The sequence below is a fragment of the Mustela lutreola genome, chromosome 7 (genome assembly GCF_030435805.1).
Source record: "Mustela lutreola isolate mMusLut2 chromosome 7, mMusLut2.pri, whole genome shotgun sequence".
Classification (NCBI taxonomy): Eukaryota; Metazoa; Chordata; class Mammalia; order Carnivora; family Mustelidae; genus Mustela; species Mustela lutreola.
Genome location: NC_081296.1, coordinates 69,468,437 through 69,493,093, shown reverse-complemented (window position 1 = coordinate 69,493,093; position 24,657 = coordinate 69,468,437). Strand labels below are relative to the sequence as shown.

Sequence of the window (24,657 nt, the reverse complement as noted above, 5' to 3'; positions counted from 1 at the left end):
AGAAAGAGAAACCAAGGCCAATGTAGGTGGAGTAAGAGGATCTGTGCACCCTACCCTTTTAATATTCATAAAACCTTTGTGGGGACATACTAAGCGACACATAGAGCAAAGGAAGTAAGGATGTATTAGCAGGAGCTGAACAATCCTATCCTCATCAGTTGTTTTCTAGTGCTATTGTTTCTTTTTCTTCATTTTCCCCACACTACCAATTTTTTTAAAGTATTTATTTATTTATTTTAGAGAGAGAAAGTATGCACTTGCAAACGGGGAAGAGGGAGAAGAAAGACAGAGGGAGAAAGAGACAGAATCTCAAGCAGACTCCATGCTAAGTGTGGAGCCAGATACAGCTCTCCAGGGTAGGGCTTGGCCCCAGGACCTTAAGCCCATGACCTGAGCCAAAACCAAGAGTCAAACACTTAAGCAATTAAACTATCCAGATGCCTCGAGGTAGGTTTGGGGCTCAAACTCATGACCATGAGATCAAGAGTTGCATGTTCCACTAACTGAACCGACCAGGTGCCCCACATTCTTCCTTTTGATTGCTTACTATGGCCAATTCTACAGAACTTAATAACATTTATATGTTTTCTCTTGTTGTTGCCATTTCTCTTTTACTATAGTTGGAATATGGAGGCTGAGTCTTATTAACTCTGTAGAGAACTATTTTTATGGTGACCAGGTAGGAAAGGGAAGCTGAGATAGAAGCAATCAATTCTTCCATTATTCAATTCAAAATCCTATACACTCAACTGTCCAGTGAGATGCATATCAAAGTTTAGACATATAAAATAGTATATATTCTCTGATATCATTAAGCTTAAAGTAACATGTTATGTGGAGATATTTTAGTTATGAGTTTAAATTACTCCTACATCCACCATGGTGCTCTTTCAGGAACAAACTTTGGAACAATCAGAAGTCAAATTAAAAGCAGGAAATAGGGGCGCCTGGGTGGCTCAGTGGGTTAAGCCGCTGCCTTCGGCTCAGGTCATGATCTCAGGGTCCTGGGATCGAGTCCCGCATCGGGCTCTCTGCTCGGCGGGGAGCCTGCTTCCCTCTCTCTCTCTCTCTCTCTGGCTGCCTCTCCGTCTACTTGTGATTTCTCTCTGTCAAATTAATAAATAAAATCTTTAAAAAAAAAAAAAAAAAAAAAAGCAGGAAATAGAAACCTAAGGAGACCTCAAGAAGCGTCTGGTATAGCTCCGTGATGGTCAAAATTACAGAGGGATAAGTTAGGAACATTTAAAAAAACCCACCACCTTGATTCCAGGGGGATTAATCATGAGAGGGACAAAGCCAGATCTCAGAAGCTAGCTTTATCTGTCACTAGTAGTCACCCTGACTACTGGGTATTCAAAAAAATCCATGGTATACAGTATAACCTGGAGTCAGCAGTTCTGGAGAATACTTAAGTAAAGGGAATTTGAGTAAAACAAGGAAAACAAAATACAGAGCACTGTTGTCACAATTACAAGGCTTAACGGTTTTGGGGGCAATTTGTTTTCCTTCTCCTCACCTTTAGTTATTCTAAAACTCTTCTTGATGACAAACTCCTTTATTTTCCTCAAGGTTTATGATCATTAATGGAGAGGGACTGTTTGGTCAAATATCTGGTGTAGTAGGGAGTTTATTTTTTATTTATTTATTTGACAGACAGATCATAAGTAGGCAGAGAAGAAGGCAGAGAGAGAGGAGAAAGCAGGCTCCCCAGGAAGCAGAGAGCCCAATGTGGGGCTCGATCCCAGGACCCTGGGATCATGACCTGAGCCAAAGGTAGAGGCTTTGACCCACTGAGCCACCAAGGTGCTGTGTGGGGAGTTTAGATAGCTGCCACCTTCAGGTCCCTTCCAGTAAGCAGCATGGAGGTAAGCTCTGTAAGACTTTAGAGCCTGCCAGCCATGGGACCAGTCATGAGTAAGCTACTGGTGATGGAGCCCGTGGTACCTGGCTGCTGTGCTTCAGAGGGAGTGGTGGACAGTTTACTATGTGGGAGATGTCAGGAAGCTCTTGGTTGCAACACATATTCAAAAGTAGTTCACCTCATTGCAGCTTAAAAATGTAACACTTTGGGTTTCAGATGATTCCACTTCCTCCTCAGTTCAGACCTGGTGCTGTCAGAAGCAAAGATGTAGTCGATGGATTTGTAAGACAGATCCCACACCTGAGACTGGGTCAAATTAAATGTTTCAGCTGCTAGTTGGTACTCTTGAGAAAGGTGTGTTGCAAAAACACCCTTATCATCGGTCTGCCAAAACAAAACAAAAATAAAACCAAAAACCAAAATAAAACAAAAAACAAAAGTTTTAAAATTAACAAGGAAATGATTTTTTAAAAACTGTAACTCATGTTTAGTCTATATTTCCCTCTTTACCATGCTTCTTTTAAGAGTCTAAACAAGTCTATAAATGCATCCATGCATATCTCTAACTAAATAGGCCTGTTTATCCTTTTTAAAACAAAATCCAAAAACACCAAGGCAGGGGCTCTCAACCACATATTAAAATCACTAGGAAGCTTTTAAAATGTATCTGTGTACAGGACTCACCCCAGATCAGATAAAACAGAATCTCAAGGGATGGGCACTTGGGCATCAGTATTTTTTTATGTTTCTCTGGGCACTGCCTAGGACCTTTATCCATAGAGCTAAACCTGAGTCACCTGGCCCTCTGCAGCCTCACATGCCCTGATCCTCTCTCACTCCTCTACTTTGGCAGCATCCCAAGGCACATGAGGCACACGAGGCAGTCAGCTAGTAGTGACTGTCGACCTACTACAATAATAAAACAAAAAAGGAGCAAAATACTTCATACAAAACACCTTACACAGATCACAGATGGATGGGCGATGCTGTACCAGAATCCAAAATGATGCTGGTCATAAGATGGAACTGTCTGACTTTTGATGTTTGAGGTCAAACAGAGTTCTAGATGAAAGGAGGAAAAGGTCTCTTATTAAAAGCAGATTAGTAGACTCATTCACCAGTGTTCACCAAGTAGATACATGAGAAATTTTTCCGAGATATGTTAATTTTCAATAGTTCATTACTTTACAAAACTGACCTTAGGTATGAAAATTTATAGTTCAGTTAGTGTAGTGGTACAGGATGTATGTGCTGCAAGTTTTGGCAGCAACTGTGCCAGGCAGGGAATTAATATCTTCTTCACAGCTATGTGCGTCCCCCTTTCTTTTATCCAAAATGGAGAGGAAAGGGGAATGTTATAAGCCAGTCCCCATGGAGAAAGCAGGATAGAGTCATGAAGGAATTTTTGAATGGTTGTTGCACTTCTTCCTGGTCTTCTAGTGGAGGCTAAAACATAATGGTAGCACTGCTTGAGGGCTACAGTATTATACAAAAAGCCAAGAGCAGAAATGGACTTAAAGAAAACCCCTAAACTCGTTTACTCAGACAACCATCTATTCCCTGTCTGCTGCAAGTTAAGTCCATCTTAAGAATGACTTCTATTAACAAATTCCTGCCTTGACACACTACTGAGCTCCCCAGCCACAGCAGAAATACTTCACTGACTTAATTGATGGTATCTGCTCAGTGTGATAAGGCAGCCTCAACATAAGGCAGCCTCAACATAAGGCCGACTCAGTCTAAGGGATGGCAGCCTGCCCCCCTCACACGGCTGGGCACAAAGTTGAACTACCACACTAATCGCTATGTAAGTGTTTCCATCTTCGGAACTTCCGTGGATGTTTAAAAATGTCCTTAGTAAAAAGAAAAAAAAATCTCATTATGAATTGCTGAAAACTCCATATGTAATTAAAAAACACACATCACACACAAATGTTTCTGCAAACTGATCATTCAGTAAAATGGTTTTCAGCCAACTGCTTCTTTTCCTCCGGAGAAGGCCTTTCCCAACCATAACATTGACCAGTGGTTATCTCATCACTATTATCTCACACTGTTTAATTTTCTTCAAACACTGACATTTTCTTGTGTAACTGTTTACTGTCTCTTTTACCAATGCCAAAATATAAGTTCCTTGAGAAAGAAACCTTGCCTGTTTTGTTTACTGCTCTATTCCCAACAATTTGAAAGTAACTGAAACAGAACAGGCACACATGAGGACAAATACGTAATAGTCAACACACATATAAAACTATGTCTTGGAATCTTCCATAATTCTTAATTTTTAAATAAATGTCATATATTTTCATAACATTAATTTCATTAAAGTCATTTTAAAATACTAGATGACCCTATTCCTTCAATAAAATAATTATTGAGTTCCAAAAACTGGGGAATGTAGCAGTGAACAAGACAGACAAAGGCCCTGCTTTCATGGAGCTTATATTCTAATGGAAGCTAAAACTTTCTATTACTTTAAGGCTCAGGAGGCACATGTCCAAGCAACTTTTAATTTCTAAATGACACTTAAATATTTAGAATAGGAGTTCTCCACATAAGGGTTGCAACCTGGTGGCTGGGGACAAATGTACACTCTTGTCTGGAGGACGTGAAGCCTTACGCCTTACCCAGTGGTATCTGGTATTGCCTCACGAAGTCTACCAGGTCCAGGGATCCTCCCTCAGAGGAGTTGAGAAATGTCCCATGCCCAATTCTGTCAGGAAGCAGATCCAGAAGTACTTGTGTTTCTTGTTTTTGGTTTGGAATCTGAAAAAAAGGGGGGGCATAAGTAACCTCTTTCAGTGATTTTTTAAAAAAGATTTATTTATTTGACAAAGAGAGACAACGCAAGCAGGGGGATTGGGAGAGGGAGAAGCAGACTTCCCACTGAGCAGGGAGCCAATGCAGGGCTCAATGTGGGGCTCGATCCCAAGACCCTGGGATCACGAACTGAGCCGAAGGGAGATGCTTAATGACTGAGCCACCCAGGTACCACTTTCAGGGATTTTTTTTTTTTTTTTTTTTTTTTTAAAGATTTTATTTATTTATTTGACAGAGAGAAATCACAAGTAGTTGGAGAGGCAGGCAGAGAGAGAGAGAGGGAAGCAGGCTCCCTGCTGCGCAGAGAGCCCGATGCGGGACTCGATCCCAGGACCCTGAGATCATGACCTGAGCCGAAGGCAGCGGCTTAACCCACTGAGCCACCCAGGCGCCCCACTTTCAGGGATTTTTAAAGGTACTTTTTTCTGTAGCCAGCTACTTTGTCTCTCAGAGAAGATAATGCATTCTGGAAAGCTGAACTATCTATACCTTCCCAGCTTTCTTCTTTGCCTTTATTTTCCCATTCATTTCCCAATATTCTTCTAGATTTGTTTCAAAGGTAGTAATAATTATGGTTAACAAGCATAATAATAATAAACACTTTTAGACCTGCTTTGTGCCTTTTCACAATAAATTCTCCTTTAAACCTCACAAAACTCTTACAAAGTACTAAGATGAAAAAAACTGAAGTTCAGAAAAAGTAACAGGATCAACTTGGGAACAGAATTGAAACAAGAAAGGGACCTTTCATTTTTTAATTTTTTCCTTCTACATTACACTTCTCTACACTTGGGATTTCTTCAGATATACCTAACTTATGTAGTTAAAATTTAAAGTTTTTTTTTTTTTTTTTCAAGTTATCTAAAGCCATGGAGCTCTGTCTGACTCCAGGGCCCAGATTCTCTGTGTAGTGTACTCGTGTTTTATTTTATTTTTTATTTATTTTTTTTAAGGATTTTCTTCATTTATTTGAGAGAGACAGAGACAGAATGAGCTCAAGCAGCGGGGGGTGGGGGGCAAAGGGAGAAGGAAAGAAACTCAAGCAGACTCCATGCAGAACCCATGTGGGGCTCGATCTCATGACCCTGAGATCATGACTTAAGTGGAAATCAAGAGTCGGATGCTTAACGGACTGAGCCACCCAGGTGCCCCATTCATGTTTTATTTTGACACAGGTAGCTACATACATACCACAGCTACCATGAAAAGGTCTAGATGTACTCTATCTGCTAGACAGCCTACAAGACAAATGACCATAACATGAGGAAATGAAGTGTTTCATATCTAATGAATCAAACAAGAAAAGCAACAGAATAAAGAATATTAAAAAGAATTGTTAAGGAAACAAATTGGCAAAAGAAAAGAAAAAAAAAAGAAAAGCAAAAGAGACTAAGGTAAAGGGAAGGTTCTGATGCTGTGCACAAAGACCACAGATAACGAGACATGTTGGTTGTTCCATTTTATTGACCATAAGCTTCAATCAGACATCAGTTCCATTAGCAAGAGGGAAGTCCTATGAGTGACAGATCTTTTTGTTCAGAGTGTGGAAACACAGATCCTATCTTTTAAGTTCTGCCACCAGATTACTCTTTGCTTATAGACATGAAAATATCAGTATTGACAAGAAGCTCCAATTTTTCCTTAATTTTTAAGTCATGATGCTATTCAACATTTATATATTACTGCATCTAATACAAATAACTCTGTGAGGAAAGTAGCCTAAGTATTATTTCCTGTACTTGAGACAATAAACTCCAGATTCATCAATCTATATACACTAATCATGTACAGCTTTTTGTATGTCAAAAAAAAAAAAAAAGAAAAAAGAAAATGTATGTCAAAAAAAAAAGAAAGAAAGAAAGAAAAAAACCAAAAACAAATAGAAGTACTTCGTTATAACGTAAACCCATCCGTAAAATGGGGGAAAGTGTAGTTGACTCCCTTGTTTGCCTCATAGGGATGTGCTTAAGTAAGTAATTGTTCTCTAGCCATCATCTCTACATTATCTGTCATTGTGCTCATGTTGCCAAGGAGCTGGGGCCCAATGATGGGCACCTGATCTTCTGATGAGCCTTATAAAATAATAATGAGCTACTTCTTTTCTTGCCAGTGCACGTGATACATTGAGGTCCCTTACCCTATGAGGACAGGTGAGATGAACTGGTGTTTTTCAGTGACAGCTTGCCAATGACAAGACTGATGATGAAAACTTAACACATTTTCTCTAGTAAGATGTCAATAACTTTTTTTAATGACATAATGATACTGTGAGTCAATAGCCACCCTCATGAATGACAAAAACAGAAACAGTAACAAGGGACTAAAGCAAGTCATACCTTTATCATAATTTACAGTAAAAAAATTTCTACTTTCCTTCTTGTCTTTTTTTTTTAATCTCCAGGTTTAATTTTAGCCATTTACAAATGATTATTTTCACCGTAATCTATCTTCTCCAGCCTAATTTTACAATATTATTTACCTCTGAAAGATGCAATGCCAACTTCAGGCCTGCTTTTTTAGCTTCTAAAAGTGGTTCCAAGAAGTCTTTTGCCTGTCCTACCTTGAAGATAAAAGTTAAAATGAAGATGCATGAAAATTCTAGGCAGACTGAAGAATCAGCTACTGTGTGTCAATAAACAAAGGAATAAGATAATGGCAAGTGAAAAAATGTCAGATTGGCTCATTTGAAAATTTCAATTATAAAGCACCTACAGTGTGCCAGACACTTTAGGGAACATAAAGCTCACAAAAACAATCCCTACTGTCAAGAATATTGAGTCACATATCAGCGAACCTGAAGTCAATCAGCCACACTAGATATAGAGGTTACCAAGTTTTATTTCTGTAAGGAAATCCTAGATATCTAGTGCTAAGGAGGAGAATCCACCTGATTTAGGAACCTGTAGGACTATAGCAAAGAAAGCTTCTACCAAATGGATGAATGAAACGAGAGCACAATGGTCCAGGTTTAGACAAAGCCTTAAGAACCAGTTTCATGGGACAATCTAAATCCTGTGGTTTTCAACCAGGGACAATTCTGCCCCCGCCATCCCCCCACCACCCCGGAACTTGGTAGTATCTGGAAACATTTTTGGCTGTCACAACCAAAAATGCTACTGGTATCCAGTGGGTAGAGAAGAAAGGAATGCTACAAAACATGCTGCAATACACCGGACATTCTCCCAGGATAAAAAATTATCTGGCCCAAAATATCAGTAGTAACATAAGTGAGACACTGTGTTTGAATCTGACATTCAAGAAGCTCTAGGCCAGCCTTTCTCAACTGGGGGGTTCTGTGAGATAAGTAAGGCATAGCCATAATTAAATACTAATTATTAGATAAACACTGTATGTAATGACTTAATTTCTCTCTTCTCATTCAGATCTTTTTTCTTTTTTAGAGAGCTTAATTCTTCCATAGAACCCTGGTTGAGAACAGCTGCTATAGACATTCTGGTCATCCAGGGCAGAATAGGTCTTTTTTTTTTTTTTTTTTTTTAAGGTTTTATTTATTTGAGAGAAAGAGAGAGAATGACTAGGGGGGAGAGGGAGACGCAGACTTTCTGCTGAGCAGGGAGCCCCAGTGTGGGGCTCAATCCCAGGACCCTAGGATCATGACCTGAGCTGAAGGCAGATGCTTAACTGACTGAGACACCCAAGTGCTGCCCCCCATCCACCTTTTTTTTTAAGATTTTATTTAAGAATAGGTCTTCATCCACTGGGAGCCTGCTAGACCTCTGGAGAATGCAGGATGCCCCAACCTAATACTTATCCCACAAACTGATTCTACTTTTCAGAAATAAAAAGTATTTAAGAAAAAGAGCTTACAGTAGGGTCTCCACTGAGATCAAGGCCAAGAACTGTATTGTCAGCAGAGAGGAAGAACTCTTCCGCAAGTTTAACGGTCTCCTTGGCTACTGAAGGGCCACCTCTTCTGTCAATTGCTATCAAATACCTTTAATATAAGAAAAACACAGTTGAAAACAAATATAGTGAGGATGAAAAAAACAACTCTGAGTATGGCCAGAGAAGTATGGCAGGCTACATGTAAGTCACTTAGTAGAAGTACAGCCTGACAGGACAGCTTACTTTGCCAGACGGCTTGAGACCATAAATTCCTAAATAGTACCAAACATCTAGTTAGTGTTCAAATTCTTAAATGTTTCATGTTTTTTTTTTTTATTCTTGCATTTGTTTTTTAGTTTGATTCAGAATTCAACTGAAGTCCACAGTGGACTTCAGATTTATTCTGAAGGCACTCCCTCCACACCCCACCTTCCCTTCTCCGCAAACCCCCACTGTTTTTCTTGAATTTATTTCTTGAATTTAAAGAAACCATATCCTTTTTCTATAAAGTCTCCTACAATAGTCATTTTGCTGAGTGAATTCCTGTGTTGTTAACCTATTTCTTCTGTCTCTTGTATCTCCTACAAATTGAAAACTGGATCTAGTCTAGAGGCTTGATCAGATTCAAATTCTTAGCAAGATTATTTCATAAGTGGTGGTGTGTTATTTCATTAGAGGGCTTAGACTCATTATTTCAGTAAGTGTTAAAAAATGGTAATATTCTAACACATATCCAATAGCTGATACAAGTTCATTCTTCATGTTAGCTGAAATTCTACAAGCCATCTAATACCCAGAGAATCTCTACTAATATTACATAATTTTCCTCTCACATTTATTAATTTATCTATTTTTTTTTACACACATGAAATTCCTCCAGCATTTATTTATTTATCAAATTTGGATCAATGATATATAAATGCAGTCTTTTTTTTAAATTCACAGTTTATCCTAGCATTAAATATTAGAAAACAATATAAATCATATGACCATAACATAACTGTCTTCTGCTAAATGTTTTAGGATATTTTCCACTTTTTTATAAATAACCCTATAGGGGTGCCTGGGTGGCTCAGCTGGTTAAACATCTGCCTTGGGGTTGGGTCATGATCCTGGGGTCCTAGGATTGGCCCAGTGTTGGGCTCCCCACTCAACAGGAAGTCTGCTTCTTCTCCCTCTGTCCTTCCCCTTTGCTCATGCTCTCTCACATTCTTACTCTCTCTAAAATAAATAAATATTTAAAATAAATAAATAACACTGCAATAAAGATTCTTACACAAAAATCAATTTATTTCTTTGGATACATTTCTAGAAGTGGAGTACTGGGTCAGAAGGAAACATTTTTTTTTTTTTTTTTTTAAAGATTTTTTTTTTTATTTATTTATTTGACAGAGAGAAATCACAAGTAGTTGGAGAGGCAGGCAGAGAGAGAGAGAGAGAGGGAAGCAGGCTCCCTGCTGCGCAGAGAGCCCGATGCGGGACTCGATCCCAGGACCCTGAGATCATGACCCGAGCCGAAGGCAGCGGCTTAACCCACTGAGCCACCCAGGCGACCCAGAAGGAAACATTTTTATACATCTTAATACAGACTACTTTTTTAAAGAGGTTTTATTTATTATATACGCTTACTAGCAGTGCGTAAGTTCACAAACAGTGGTCATTACCGTTTTCTGGCAGGGGGGCTACAGAAATGGCATTGTAACATTTCTTTTTAAAATTGTCTAAGGGGTGCCTGGGTGGCTCAGTGGATTGAAGTCTCTGCCTTCAGCTCAGGTCATGATCCCAGGGTCCTGGGATCGAGCCCTGCATCGGGCTCTCTGCTCAACAGGAAGCCTGTTTCCCTCTCTCTCTGTCTCTGCCTACTTGTGATCTCTGTCTGTCAAATGGATAAATAAAATCTTTAAAAAAAAATGGTCTGATTGGAGGGCGCCTGGGTGGCTCAGTCGTTAAGTGTCTGCCTTCAGCTCAGGTCATGATCCCAAGGTCCTGGGATTGAGCCCCGCAATGGGCTCTGCTCCGTGGGGAGCCTGCCTCTCCCTCTCTTACTCCCCCCACTTGTGCTCCCTCTCTGTCTCTGTCAAATAAATAAATAAATAAACAAATAAATAAAAATCTTTAAAATTATCTGATCGGGATGCCTGGGTGGCTCAGTCAGTTGAGTGTCCAACTCTTGATTTCGGCTCAGGTCATGATCTCAGATTTGTGAGATCTAGCCCCATGTTGGCTCCATGCTTAGCAGGGAGTCTGGGTGAGATTCTCTCTCCCTCTCCCTCTGACTTTCCCCTAGCCCCTGTACACTTTCTCTCTCTCTCAAATAAATCTTTTTTAAAAAATTACCTGATTAGTGAGATTAAATAGTTCCCTACAGACTTATCAGTCATTTGTAGGTCTTCTTTTCTGAATTCTCTTCTTTTGCCTGCTTCTTTTTGGGAAGGGTGTGGGTGTTAGTCTAGTTAAGCTTAATTTGGAGAGATTTTATAAGCAGAAATTACACAGGTAGCTTTCTTCCTTCAAGGACTTATTGAGCCCTGATTTGTGTCATCTCTCGTCTAAGTACTGTGTAAACAAAAGACAAGGTTCCTGGCCTCTTGAACTTATACTCTAGTAGGTATGTACACACAAATAAAACAAGATAATTTCTGATCTTATCAAGAAGAGTGCCATAAGGAAATAGAAAGGATTACTAGAGGATTTGTGTGTGGGGGGAATCTTTAGATAAAATGGTCAAGGAAGGCCCCCTGAGGAAGTGACAGTCAAATTGAGAACTTGATAATGAAAAACCAGCCATGCAAGGATATGGCAGGAACTGTGTTCTAGGCAAAAGTAACAGGATGTACAAAGATGCTGACATGAGACATTCTTGGCCTATTTGAGGAACAGAGAACAAACCAGTGTGTAATAATGACAAGTGGTCCACATAAGGCTATTGAAGTAAGAGAGGCAACCAGGGGCGCCTGGGTGGCTCAGTGGGTTAAAGCCTCTGCCTTCGGCTCAGGTCATGATTTCAGGGTCCTGGGATCGAGCCCCACATCGGGTTCTCTGCTCAGCAGGGAGCCTGCTTCCCCGTCTCTCTCTCTCTGCCTGCCTCTCTGCCTACTTGTGATCTCTGTCTGTCAAATAAATAAAGAAAATCTTAAAAAAAAAAAATAAATAAAGACATTAAAAAAAAAAAGAGAGAGAGGCAACCAAATCACATGGGACCATGTAGGCCACAATAAGAAGTCTGGATTTTGGCTGAAGAGCAATGGGAAACTGTATTTGTCTAGAGCAACAGTACTCAAAATGTTTTGCAACATGAATAAACTCAGCACTGCATTCTCAACTTTAAGCAATAGATTTCTTGACTCCATTTTTCTAAAAGTCAGTTATTATTTGATTTATAAAAATCTATTACACTCATGATCAAAATAACAACATTTTCACCTTCTAGTTTTTTTAAAATGGTGAACACTAAGGTACAATGCTTCTTACCTAACATCAATGTCAATGTTTTCTTGTTTGGACTGTTTTATACCCTCAAGTACAGATTCCACATAAGTCTTTTTAGTCATTCCTGGAAAAGGACATAAAGAAAGTATTTGTAAAGAGATAATCAACTATTTTATCCTTCAACATTAGCATCCCTCTATGAACAATTACGTTTTTACTTTATGCTGTGACAAGGGCATAATTAGAGAGGAGTTAAAACATAGTCCTATGGGTACATTTTCATAAATGCTAACAGTACTTTAGTAAATTTTTTTAAATGAAGTACTAAAAAGCAGAAATGGAAAGAAAGACATACAAAATATAAGCCCATTTAAAAATTATTCTTAGATCCAACAGAAATTAAACTACTCTCATGGGGTGCCTGGCTGGCTCAGCTGGTAGAGCAGGCAATTCTTGATCTCAGCATCGTGAGTTCAAGCCCTGTGTTCAGTGTGGAGCCTAGTTAAAACAAACAAACAAACAAACAAACAAAAAACTAACAAAAAGAAACAAAACAAAAAAACCCATCACACAAATTGCTGTAAAAATCTAAAATGCCTGTTCTAAAAACACAGGAACAGCCCTTTTCTAAGGCTTGGCCTCAAAAAAAACAGAAACAAAAACAAAAGATTTTCCTCTATTAGAACAATGTTCTCCTGCTGGTCCAGAAAAAAATCCCTTCTTGGGCTCCTGTCTCTTCAACCCTGGTCAGGCTCAGTGTTTCCTATCCAGGGCACTATAGCAGTTCTTCCAATTTTGGGTTTACAAGTCCTCTTCTTCTGGGGGGCTCTGAAAGAGCACTCTCCAGAACAACTTCCTCTAAAATACTCTTGTACCCAGTCACAGAATGCTTATTTTTGGCAGAAAATCTCCAATAACACAGAAAATTATAAAGAAAAAATAATGAGTAACCTGTAATTCCACCACTCAGAGATAACCACTCTGTTTTTCTAAGTATACATATTTTTTTAATAGATGAGATGCTACCAGGTATATATGTACCCTATTCAGTTGTTTAATACAGTCCTATATTCTGAGTGTTATCCCTAAGTCTTTATAGTAGCTTTGCAAATATTTTTAGTGGCTGCCTCATATTCCATTAATCCTTATCTAACCATCCCCCTATTATTGCATATCAGGTTAACATCCCTCTTGGAATCTCCATTCAAAGAGCAAACTAGCTCTAGTAAGTGGCAGGTTTTTTTTCTCTCCTTCCCTTTCACTATCCTCACCAGGGTAACTTGGAACTGATCCTACAATTTAAAAATGCGAGATAAGAATCTTCTGCTTGTCCCATCTCAACACTTACTTTATGGAGTTTTAAAAAGCTTATCTCCTAAATGACTGGGTTGTACATGTCACAAGATGAACTGGCAAAGCCTTTTCAGGTCACAGACAAGGGACTAAGAGGGACCCAATGACCCCACATACTATCTCTCCAATCTGTCCTTATGAAAAGAGGGTTCCAGGAAGTTTCTCCAAACCACATCCAGATGCACTCATCTCCATCCAGAGAGGTTCTACCACATCACCACTTGCTCCTGGCATAAGACACTATCAATCTCCATGCAATGACTGAAAAACCTTCATTTCTGTGATCATAATAAAACACGATTCAGCATCTACTCAGTGGCACTGTCTCACGAGTGCCCTTGATGAAAGGAGCAAGAAGTAGCCTCTGTTTAAGACAATGTAACTATAAGGAGCAAGTATTCTTTCCTCAAACTGAGGAAAAAACAAGAACCAGCGAAATTTTTGTAGGCCTTGTAATTTCCCTTAAACAGATAATTCTTGACCTGACTTTTTTTTTTTTTTAAAGAGATTTTATTTATTTATTTGACAGATGGAGATCACAAGAAGGCAGAGAGGCAGGCAGAGAGAGAGGGGGAAGCGGGCTCCCTGCTGAGCAGAGAGCCGATGCGAGGCTCGATCCCAGGACCCTGGAATCATGACCTGAGCCGAAGGCAGAGGCTTTAACCCACTGAGCCACCCAGGCGCCCCTTGACCTGACTTTTTAATTTAACACCTCACTCATTAATAATGTACATCACTAATGCGCATCAGAAGATTTGGACTGTTGACTCTACTACAGTGTAAAAGTAAGTGCTTCATATTCTTAACTTACAAACACATGAATCATCAAAGCACAGAGGAAAAAAGTACATTTGCTGAGACGTAATTAAACTCTACCTGTAGCATTTTCTCCTCTGGGTGTGCTCCTTAGTTCCAGGTACTTCACACCATCATCTGCAAATTCTTTAATGACATCTTTTGTGACCTGATGGTTAAGGCAATGGACACAATATTGATAAGGTTAGTGAAAGGATCCCAATGAAAATGCCAAATGCTACAGCTTTATTTCACACACTAGATTTGATCTGCAAAAAATGCTGGAAGTCTCTCATGTGGTTAAGACAACCTGCTTTGTCACAACCCTTGCTGGAAATTGCTCACATCAAACAAGTCTGCACATCTTACATACTTTTTCTCTTCTCTCCTTTTAGCCATTTCTCCATTTTCTAGTGTTCATAACAGTAGCTAATAAGACAGAGAAATGAGGCAAAACTAAAACTGAGTGTGTAGTGCAGTACTAGGAAGGTATGTATGGAAATAAGTGGCTGAAACAATTAGGCATTACTGATGTACCACTCAAAGTCATGGCTTATGGTTCTTATTCAAGTTATTTATGAATAAGTTGGATTTTTCAAAAGTTTCTTCAGGCAGGGTGAAATTGTCCCTAGGAGTACTAAGAAAACTCTCTTTGGCAAAGAGTATTGGTGATAAATATGAGTAAAATGGTATCCAATTTAGCACAAATTAAACAACTCAAAAATGACTAAATTACCAGGGTAAAAGGTATCAAAACGATTAAGGGCATGTTTTCCTTCTCTGCAATCAATCCTAAAAAAGTACTAAATCTAGAAGAAAAAAGGACCAGGTTGGAAACGCTGTGACAACCAGCTCTAGCTAATGCTTGTAGTTGGTATCCTAATCTTAACCTGTTTTGACCACATGCACATAAGTGGGCAAGTGCAACGTCCTGGCAAGGGAACAAGGGTTGGCTGATTGTGTAGACAGTGCCTAACAAGGTGGGACTACTTTAGTGGATTCATTGTAATCCAAGGTCTGGGCTTCATCAGGGGTGTGTGTTTGTGTGTGTGTGTGTGCGCGTGCGTGCATATGTGTGTGTACACACATACGCTTACCTAAGATAAAAAGGAGTTTATTGTAATATTAGAATATAAATATTACTAAGCTCAGATTCACTAGGAGGTCTGGAGAATCAGCCTCAGAGATTATACAACTCAGGACAACACAAAAGCATTCAAAATCATGTAACACTCTTGGACCAAGCAAGACACCCCTGCTTTCTCCACCACCAAGCATGACCCTGCAGCTTCTGTACCATCATCACAGGCACTGGACCCCATGGCACTGGTGCTCCCCAAACTCCGTGTTGCTGCCAATGCTACCACCAGAGTGTGGGCCTCATCTATGCAGGCTATGGAACTGCATCTAGTTACTGGCTCCAGAGCAGACACAGAGAAGCCAGCCCCCTCTACTCCAGCTCACATGTGGCTAATGCAGAAGCCTATCTGTTATGTATGCAGTGACATGGAGGGTGAAGTGAGGGTATGAAGTAGCAGTTCTCAGTGACTGATGAGACCATAGCTACCATCCAATGCCCCCTCTCTTCGTTTCTTGAGCAGCCAGTGAAACCAAATAAAACAAGAGAAGACTATTGGCAAGTATGGAATGAGAGCAATGAGACAATTTATCTAGGTCCTAGCGAGGCCTGTGGAATCATCCCTACCCATGTCCACATCTGTGTCTGCCAGACTCAGCCCTTTCTGCTCCACACTGCAACTGGTACTAAGGACAACACTTATTTGAGTTCCTTCTTCAGACAGAGTACATCACGATTAGTTAAATTTCTGCTTACAAAGGATGTTAAGACTGCATCTCTTGAATGAGAAGGAATATAAGCTCTGGAACCAAAGACAGTCAATTCTACCACTTGCTTTCTCTGTGAGTGACCTTGAGCAAGTTAGAGTGACCTTGAGCAAGTTACGTGTAATCAATTTAAGCCTCAGGGTTTTTTTCATCTGCAAAACGGGAACAATAAAAATACCCACTTCAGAGAGCAGTCTTGAATGTAGTGTCTGGCACATGTAATAGTTAATATTATTATTTCAAACACATTCCAATCCTTTTTCTTTCAGATTACATCCAGATCATCTTTTTTTTTTTTTTTTTTTTTTTTACATCCAGATCATCTTGACTAGACTGTTAAGTGATCCACACACAACAAAGAATCTCTTGGCTTATTCCTACAGTGTTCATTTATTATATGTAAATGTTATTAACTTCACTCTCAGTGTCATCCTTCTGAACCACCTAAAGTTGCTCATTCTAGTACCACTACGTCAAATCACAGAATCTTAATTCCTTACCTCATTTTATATTTTTTAAAGATTTATTTATATGAGAGAAAGAGAGCACATGTGCAAGCATGATTTAGCAAGGGTCGGGGGAGGGGCAGACAGAGCAAATCCCCAAGGGGACTCCTGCACTGAGCCTAAGGAGGGCTCAATTTTATAACCCTGAGATCCTGATCTGAGCTAAGTACCCAGGCAGGGACCCCCTCCTTACCTCATTTTATTTTGTTTTATTTTCTTTCTAAAATTTTTATATATTTGAGAGAGAGCAAGAGAGAAAGAAAGCAGAAGCAGGGGGAACAGGGCAGAGAGAGAGGGAGAAGCAGGGAGCCTGATGTGGAAATCGATCCCAGGACCCTGGGATCATGACCTGAGCCAAAGGCACATGCTCAACCAACTGAACCACCCAGGTGCCCCCTTACTTCATTTTAATAAAGTGTTTTACCAGTTTTGAAAGTAATAAAATAATGAGCCTGGCATTACTGTAGCCCTACATAAGCTCTCAGAATCCAAGATTTCATCAGTTTTGCTCTGTTACAATCAACAAAAGAAAGTGAGACATTCCTAGCAGCATTCAATAGTGTCTGCTGAGTGGCTAATTAGATAATCCTCCTTTAGGTTCCTGTAAGTCCCTATATGTATCTCTAACATATAGCTTACCTCATTATGTTGGATTTATCTGCTTATGGATCTGTCTCTCTCCCTCCTCAGGGGCCAGAGACCATGTCCATCTATCTTACCTCCCAGTCTTTAGCAGAGTGCCTAGAACACTGTGGACACTTGGGCAACTTTTGTTGAATTAGACTTTTAGAGCTAATTCTCCACCAAAAGGTAATTAATTTACTTAATACTTATCATGAGGATCAGTTTCAGCCACGAAGGAAAATTCTTTCTTGACCAGTCAAAAGTTATTTTTCCAGAAACACAAGTTTTCCTCTTACTCCACATTTTTTTTCCTAATGGTTAGGAACACTAATAAGGATTCTGTTTTTCTCCATTTAAAAAAAGTACATTTTAAAATGCCACGTAGGGATGCTTGGGTAGCTCAGTTAGTTAGGAATCTGCCTTTAGCTCGGGTCCTGATTCCAGGATCCTGGGATTAAGCCCTGCATCGGGCTCCTTGTTCTGCAGGGAGCCTGCTTCTCTGTTTACCTGCTGTTCCCCCTGCTTGTGTGTACTCTCTCTGACAAATAAATAAAAGTTAAAAAAATAAAATTAAAATAAAATACCACCCTAGTCAGACAATGATACAGAAACCAGTCTTCCATATCAGAGAGTAGTATCACAGAGCTACAAGTAAGAGAACACAGTGGTGTCCTCTAGTCCTTCACTCCCAGAGAGAATTCAATCTCTAAGTACTTCTGAACTGCATTCTCTATACTGTCACCAAGGCACTTAAAAGTATCTCAAGCAATACAGATAAAGCCGTATCAAAGGAATGCCCACCTATGCTCAAATACTTCATGTTATATATGGAAAACAGGACAAGATTTTATCCTCTATGTAACAGAATACATTGACCTTGCTTCTCTTCTCAGATCTCTTATAATTAGCTCTTGGAAAATGTCTTACATGGCTTTTGAAAATAGTTGCCATAAAAAAGCAAAAAATATTTTTCAGTTGACTCTTGATGAAAGCAAAAATTCAAGTGCAATACCAGAAGGGCATAAATTACAAATAAATTTTAAACCACTCTAATAATTCTTCATTTCTCACCATTAGAATATCTTCAGGGCTAGTAGTAAGCTGATGAATAATTTGAAACATCTGGAAACATCTGCAACAGGAAAGTTTTAACATTCTCTAGTCATCAAAAACTTGTCACTCGACACAAGCCCACTAAATTGAATGAATATATTTTAGACTAATACTAATTATATATTGTAAGGAACTACAGAATAGGTTTTTCAAAAATTACACTGACCTGGGAGGATAATCAAATAACTGAACACTAAATGTTACTTTTAAGTGGGGAAAAACAGTTTTCCTTTGCCACTCCCCTACTCCCTGCTGATAGCAGCAAACAGGAAGAAAAATCAATAAGCCCACATTTTCAGGTCTAAAGAATATTCTAATATAGTATAACTTTATAAACAACATAAAGCATTAAAAATACTGTCAATGGTCTAACAGCTGGGGAAAAAAATGCTGTATGTCAAGTTACACTCTCCACAGCAGATGGCTACCCAATTCCTTTAACTACTAAAATCTGGATTCTTACAGACTATTTCCAATCTCAAAACAGTAACAGAGATAAAAAGAAGCATGTCCACAACTTCCCTAAACTCACTCTTTTAAAGTTCTTTTCTTTCCCTTGTCAATCATAGTCATCTGATTGTCGATTTTAAGACCTGGCTTCTTGGCTATCAATTTCTTCATGGTATTAGAACTAATGGATCCATTCAGGTGGGCATGAAGTTCCTAAAACAAGAGAATACAGTCAATAAAAATTTCTCAAGTATCCACCAGATTAATAGCATCCAACCAGGTACCTGATGTCTGTAATCTGCAGTAGGCAAACTGCCTACTAGATGTAGATATATAACTTTTAAGGTTTACAAATCTTACAAATTCTCCCTGTAAATTTACTTTTCTTTGTGGAAAACAAACAAACACAGACATTTTTATAATTAGCAACCACTCCAGAATTCTGTGGTTGAATTCTTACCACTTTAGGTAATTCTGAGTAAAAGGGTGTCTTCCGTGGCTGTTGGTGTTCTTCTGCTTCCATCCTGATTTCACAGAAAGGTCTTTCTCCAAATACTCTTCTGGTACAATGTGCTTCAGCCAGCAAGTTTTGTGGTCTTGAATTTCCTTCAGATTGCGTTACATCCACATGTTTTGATACGATAACCTGTATATGTAGCTCTGGGCTCAGCTTCCCCTATTTAAACAAATGTGAACATTTTCAGACGTTGACATAAAAACAAAGAAACAGAATTTGCCACTTTATACCTCAAAAGACAAAAGCCCCTTCAACACTATTTAGGCAAATTAACAATCTAACCTAGAAATAAGAAAAGGCCTCAGACTGCTGGAGATTCTCTCTCTCCATCTCTTTCCCCCTACCCCTCTCCCCTGCTCATGCATGCGTGTGCATTTTCTCTCAATATATAAATAAATAAAATATTTTTTAAAAACTGTGCAACACTGCACAGAGCCACAGAAATCCACAGAAAGGCCAACACAGTATGAAATAAAAGTGGCATTTCAACAAAATGCTATAGGAGGTGCTTCATAAATAGTAACACATGAAAATGATAGGCTGTCTAACTAACATGCTTACTACTCCTACCAAAATACATAGAAGACAACATTAAGATGGAAAAACACATCTTCTGTAGGTAAAATCAATTTACCATAAATTGACTTTTAAACTCAATGTTAATCAAAATATTCCACGTTATTTCTTAGAAATTGATTTTTAAAGTTCATGTGGAAGACTTAACTTATAAAATTATCCAGAAAAAATTGTGGATCTCAAAAGAAAAATATCCAATATTAGTGAAGGTATGAGTAAAAGTTCTGGTGGAAGCAAAACTTGATATGGTCTTTTTGGAAAGCAATTTGGCACTATCTATCAACACACACAAACACAAAACACCATTTATTTTCTGACCCAATAATTCTACTTTTAAGAATTTATCCTGGGGCATCTGGATCGCTTATTTGGTTAGATGTCTGCTTTCAGCTCAGATCATGATTCCAGGGTCCTGGGATCGACCCCGCACTGGGCTCCCTGCTCAGTAGGGAAGCCTGCTTCTCCCTCTCCCTTTGCCTGCCACTCCCCCTGCTTGTGTGCACACTCTCTTTCTCTCCATCCAATAGACAAAATCTGAAAAAAAAATTATCCTATATCTTAAAGGATATTCACACTTTTTTTTTTTTAATATTTTATTTATTTATTTGACAGACAGAGATCACAAGCAGGCAGAGAGGAGGAAGCAGGCTCCCGCTGAGCAGAAAGCCAGATTCGGGGCTCAATCCCAGGACTCTGGGATCATGACCTGAGCCAAAGACAGAGGCTTTAACCCACTGAGCCACCCAGGCGCCCCCCAAAATACATTTCTTATATAATAGCAAAAACTGGAAACAACCTGAATGTCTATCAGTAGGCTAAATTAATTTTATCTCAGTCCAACAGAGTATCTATGACTATAGGGAAAGACTTCTATGATATAATGTTACTTCCAAAAAGTAGCAAAATATATTGCTTAGAAAGATGGCATTTATGAACAAAGCATGTTTTATTTATTCATAATTATGGGTTGGAAGTGGCAAAGGTCAGGGGAGAGAAATTTTTTTTTTTTTTTTTTTAGGGGAGAGAATTTTGCTTTAATTTACCTTACACAGTGTTCTGCAACTTAAAGGTTTTACAAACATGTAATACTTGACTGCTTTCTGAAATAACTTTAATAAATTAAAATGTTAATCAATAAATTTATATAATTTACTTAATAATTTTAATAAAAATAGTAAAAACATGGTTTAAAGTAATTATTTATAAAATTAAATAATTTTTAAAACTTGCAGAACAGTGGTGCCTGAGTGGCTCAGTCAGTTAAGCATCTGCCCTTGGCTCAGGTCATGATCCCAGCGTCCTGGGAATAGAGCCCTGCGCCTGGCTCCCTGCTCATTGGGGAGTCTACTTCTCCCTCTCCTTCTCCCTGCCACCCCTGCTTGTGCTCTCTCTCTCTCAAATAATTAAATGAAATCTTTAAAAAAAACCTTGCAAAACAATTTTATTATTATGAATTGTGAGAGGGAAGAACTTCTATGTTTAGACAATGGAATGACAGCCTAAAAAAGTACTTAGGACATTTTTCATAGCAGGCTGATAATAAATCTGACAAATGGCTAGCTTTTTTAATATATTTTCAGAGATGCCTGGGTGGCTCAGTCAGTTAAGCCTCTGCCTTCAGCTCAGGTCATGATCCCAGGGTCCTAGAATTGAGTCCCACAGTGGGCTTCCTGCTCAGTGGGGAGCCTGCTTCTCCCTCGGCCTGCTGCTCCCCCTTTCAGTGTGGGCTCTTGCTCTCTGATAAAAAATAAATAAATAAAACCTTTAAAAAAAATAAATATATTTCCAATCCCACTCTAGGATCCTGATCTTATTTTGTGCCACATTCAAACCAACCTCAAGACTGGTCTTTAAGTAAATTTACTGACCCACTGGCTACAATGTTAACCTCTGTACATTTGAGATCCACCCAAAAGTGCAATCTTTACACATTTAAAAAACTGTTGTTTCACTGATCCATGCCAAAGATACTGCCATCAACAATACCATGCCCTGACAAATTCTATCTTCCTGGGCAACACTGGGTGTGGGTGGGAAGAAGCTAGGATGGGAGTGAGGAGCCGAAAGGCAACACATGAGATAAGATCTTTCTACATTTGTACTATACTTCATCAAGTTAAAGCAGAGCCAAGACCAAGTCTCCTGTCTCCCAGAGAACTTTTTTTTTTAATAATTTTTTAAAAAGATTTTATTTATTTATTTGACAGAGATTACAAGCAGGCAGAGAGAGGAGGGAGCAGGCTCCCCACCGAGCAGAGAGCCCAATGCAGGGCTCAATCCCAGGACCTTGGGATCATACCCAAGCGGAAGGCAGAGGCTTTAACCCACTGAGCCACCCAGGTGCCCCCCCCAGAGAACTTTTTCATGCCCAAATAAGAAAAGGGAACTCAGAATAATAAAGACACGTGTTACTTTTTATTAAGCACTTATCATGATCCAGGCACGCTAAATTTCTTAAATGGTTGTTTTACTTAATCCTCACAACCCATGATATTATTATCCTCATTTTACGTAAGAATGAACAGGTTAAAAAATAATAATCAGAAAACAATTCTTTGTTACCCATATCACAAATTTTGCTCCATTCTCTTTCTTCCTGAATCAGTTTTCTTGATCTGTTCTTTATCAAAAAAGTAACATTTCTAACATATCACCTAAATTTTATTTTATTTTATTTTATTTTTTAAAGATTTTATTTATTTGTTTGACAGAGAGAGACACGGCGAGAGGGGGCACAACCAGGGGGAGTGGGAGAGGAAGAAGGCGGCTCCTCGCCAAGCAGGGAGCCCGATGCAAAGCGGGGCTCTGTGATGTGGGAGTTCAATAGCAGGACCCTGGGATCATGACCTGAGCCGAAGGCAGACGCTTCATGACTGAGCCACCCAGATGCCCCAATACCACCTAAATTTTTAAAAATTCACTTCTACAGCACTGTATATATTTTTTAAAGTCCTACAATTTGTTTTTCTTCTTCTTTGGCTGCAATCAACTCAAGACACCCCAGAAAGCAGCACTTATTCCTCTCATTTTAGACACAAATATCCCCCAGGCCTAACAACCTCAGGGTTATGCTTCTCCCATTCCATCAGAGGCAATTCCAAACACCTCAAGCACTCCACTAGACCCAATCACCTCACACCGAACTGACAACCCAGCTGCCAGCTTTACAAAGAGAGGCCATGAGGCAAGAATTCCCTCCCTTACACCTAGCTTACCTTTTTTTTTTTTTTAATTTATTCATTTGACAGGCAGAGATCACAAGTAGGCAGAGAGGCTGAGAGAGAGAGAGGAGGAAGCAGGCTCCCCACCGAGCAGAGACCCCGGTGCGGGGCTCGATCCCAGGACCCCGGGATCACAACCCGAGCCAAAGGCAGAGGCCTCAACCCACTGAGCCACCCAGGCGCCCCTAGTTTACCTTTATCTACACACTTTCTTCTCTCATAACTCAGAGAAAAAGGATTCATTCTTCTGTCCTTAACACTGATCTGTGCCCTAGATCCCATTCCCTCCTAGCTATTTCAAGTCATTACTCCATCAGTTACTCTCAATTTTATGTTCCTTCAACCTCTCTCTCTCTCCATTGGCTAATTTCTCTCAGGGAACCAACATGCATGTCCTTTATTTGTTTTCACCTAAAAAACAAGCAAACAAAAGCCTTTCTTGTATCCCATATTCCTCTTTACTGCTCTGTCTCTCCTTTCATTCTAAGCTAAGCTCCTTGAAAGCGTCATTTAGACTGGCTGCCTCCATTTACTTACCTCCCATTCAGGTGAAACATGAATTCTGCCCTTACTGCTCCACAGGAACTGCTCTCCCTGAAGTCATTAAGAGCTCTTCAACACTAAATCTTTTCAGTTTATCCTGACTCAAACCTCTGAGTACAGTATCCAAATCCAAACTGGCTGGACTCCTAAACTCTTGCTCTTACTATTCTGCTAGACTGCTTCGAAGTAACCATACTTAGAGTTATCCTGATTCCCTTCTCCACCTCAGCCCCTGCAGTCAGTCACCAGATTCCAATCAATAAATTATAAATCTTCTAAATATCTCTGGAAGCGGTTCCCTAGGGGTGATGACTTGCAGACCCTGAACTCAAGAAACTTTATTATTTTAAACCCCTGACAAGACTCACACGGTATCAGAGGGAATAATCATCTCTCTTCTGTGATTTCCCTTTTCCGTGGATATATTCAACATTACCCTAGAATCACAGACTTTTTGAAGTGGAGGGGAATGCCATTTTATAACCGAGAAACAGAGGCTGAGTGTTTTATTTATTGTCAGCTTTGCAGAGCCCCAATACAAGGGAATAACAGTATTTATCTGTGGGGAAACATTTATGGGGTGAATCAGAACCTCTGTAAAAGTTTTTTCATTTTGCACCTGGCCTCAATGACTAAAGTTCAGATTTAAATGAGATCTCTCTTTAAACTATGAAAGCATTAAATAAGTACTAGTAGTTAGCATCTGAGGACGACCCCTTCTTCTTCCTGCCCACCAACCAACCTCAGTAGTTCTAACCCTACTTTGCCCCACCAGATTACTCAATGCGGACCCTGTCGTCCAAGAAGGTCTGGTTGTCAGTCCCCACACACTCACCCCTTAAAGATTTCTGTCAACAGTTGAGTCAACTATGAGGACTTAGCTAAATTCTCTCTTCAGACGGAAAGGCTTGTAGAAAAGCGACAACCTGAGCTTCCCTGACACAGTCCATGCGCCCACAATATGCCGTACGGGTCAGCCTTCCGCGAAAACGCAGTCCCAGAAAAATCCCAAAAAAAAGGTCAATCACAGTCGAACTTCAGCGCAAGCTACACCCTCCTCAATTCTGATTGGTGAGGTGCCCTCTTTGCGGAAGTGACGCAGACACACACGGAGGGGAGTCGCGGAAGAGGGGTGATTTTTCTGTACCGAAATCCCCG

The 24,657-nt window shown here is 39.6% G+C and overlaps 1 protein-coding gene across 3 annotated transcripts; it reads right to left on the bottom strand.

Annotated features, from left to right (window-relative positions):
- Nucleotides 1–1,597: 1,597 nt before the first annotated feature.
- Nucleotides 1,598–24,584, bottom strand: ADAL (adenosine deaminase like). 3 transcript variants are annotated; one of them, XM_059181322.1, is made up of 11 exons: nt 24,335–24,584; nt 19,103–19,318; nt 18,725–18,855; nt 18,151–18,211; nt 14,186–14,273; nt 11,999–12,080; nt 8,510–8,636; nt 7,161–7,241; nt 4,489–4,627; nt 2,823–2,923; nt 1,598–2,245 (listed from the first exon to the last, which is right to left on the bottom strand). In XM_059181322.1, the coding sequence occupies exons 2-11, from the start codon at nt 19,163–19,165 to the stop codon at nt 2,051–2,053; spliced, it is 1,068 nt and encodes a 355-aa protein (XP_059037305.1). In that variant the 5' UTR covers nt 19,166–19,318; nt 24,335–24,584; the 3' UTR covers nt 1,598–2,050. The 3 variants fall into 3 exon arrangements, with proteins under 3 accessions (XP_059037305.1, XP_059037306.1, XP_059037308.1); XM_059181323.1 differs by lacking the exon at nt 24,335–24,584 and adding an exon at nt 23,494–24,328; XM_059181325.1 differs by lacking the exon at nt 7,161–7,241.
- Between the last annotated feature and the right edge of the window lie 73 nt (nt 24,585–24,657).

Coding starts and splice junctions, on each gene's coding strand:
- ADAL (XM_059181322.1), bottom strand. CDS start 19,165: ATGGAAGCAGAAGAACACCAACAGCCACGGAAGACACCCTTTTACTCA. Junction 18,212..18,724: donor AAGAAAAGAACTTTAAAAGA/GTGAGTTTAGGG, acceptor TTCCTGTTGCAG/ATGTTTCCAGATGTTTCAAA. Junction 2,924..4,488: donor GCAATACCAGATACCACTGG/GTAAGGCGTAAG, acceptor CCTTTCATCTAG/AACTCTGTTTGACCTCAAAC.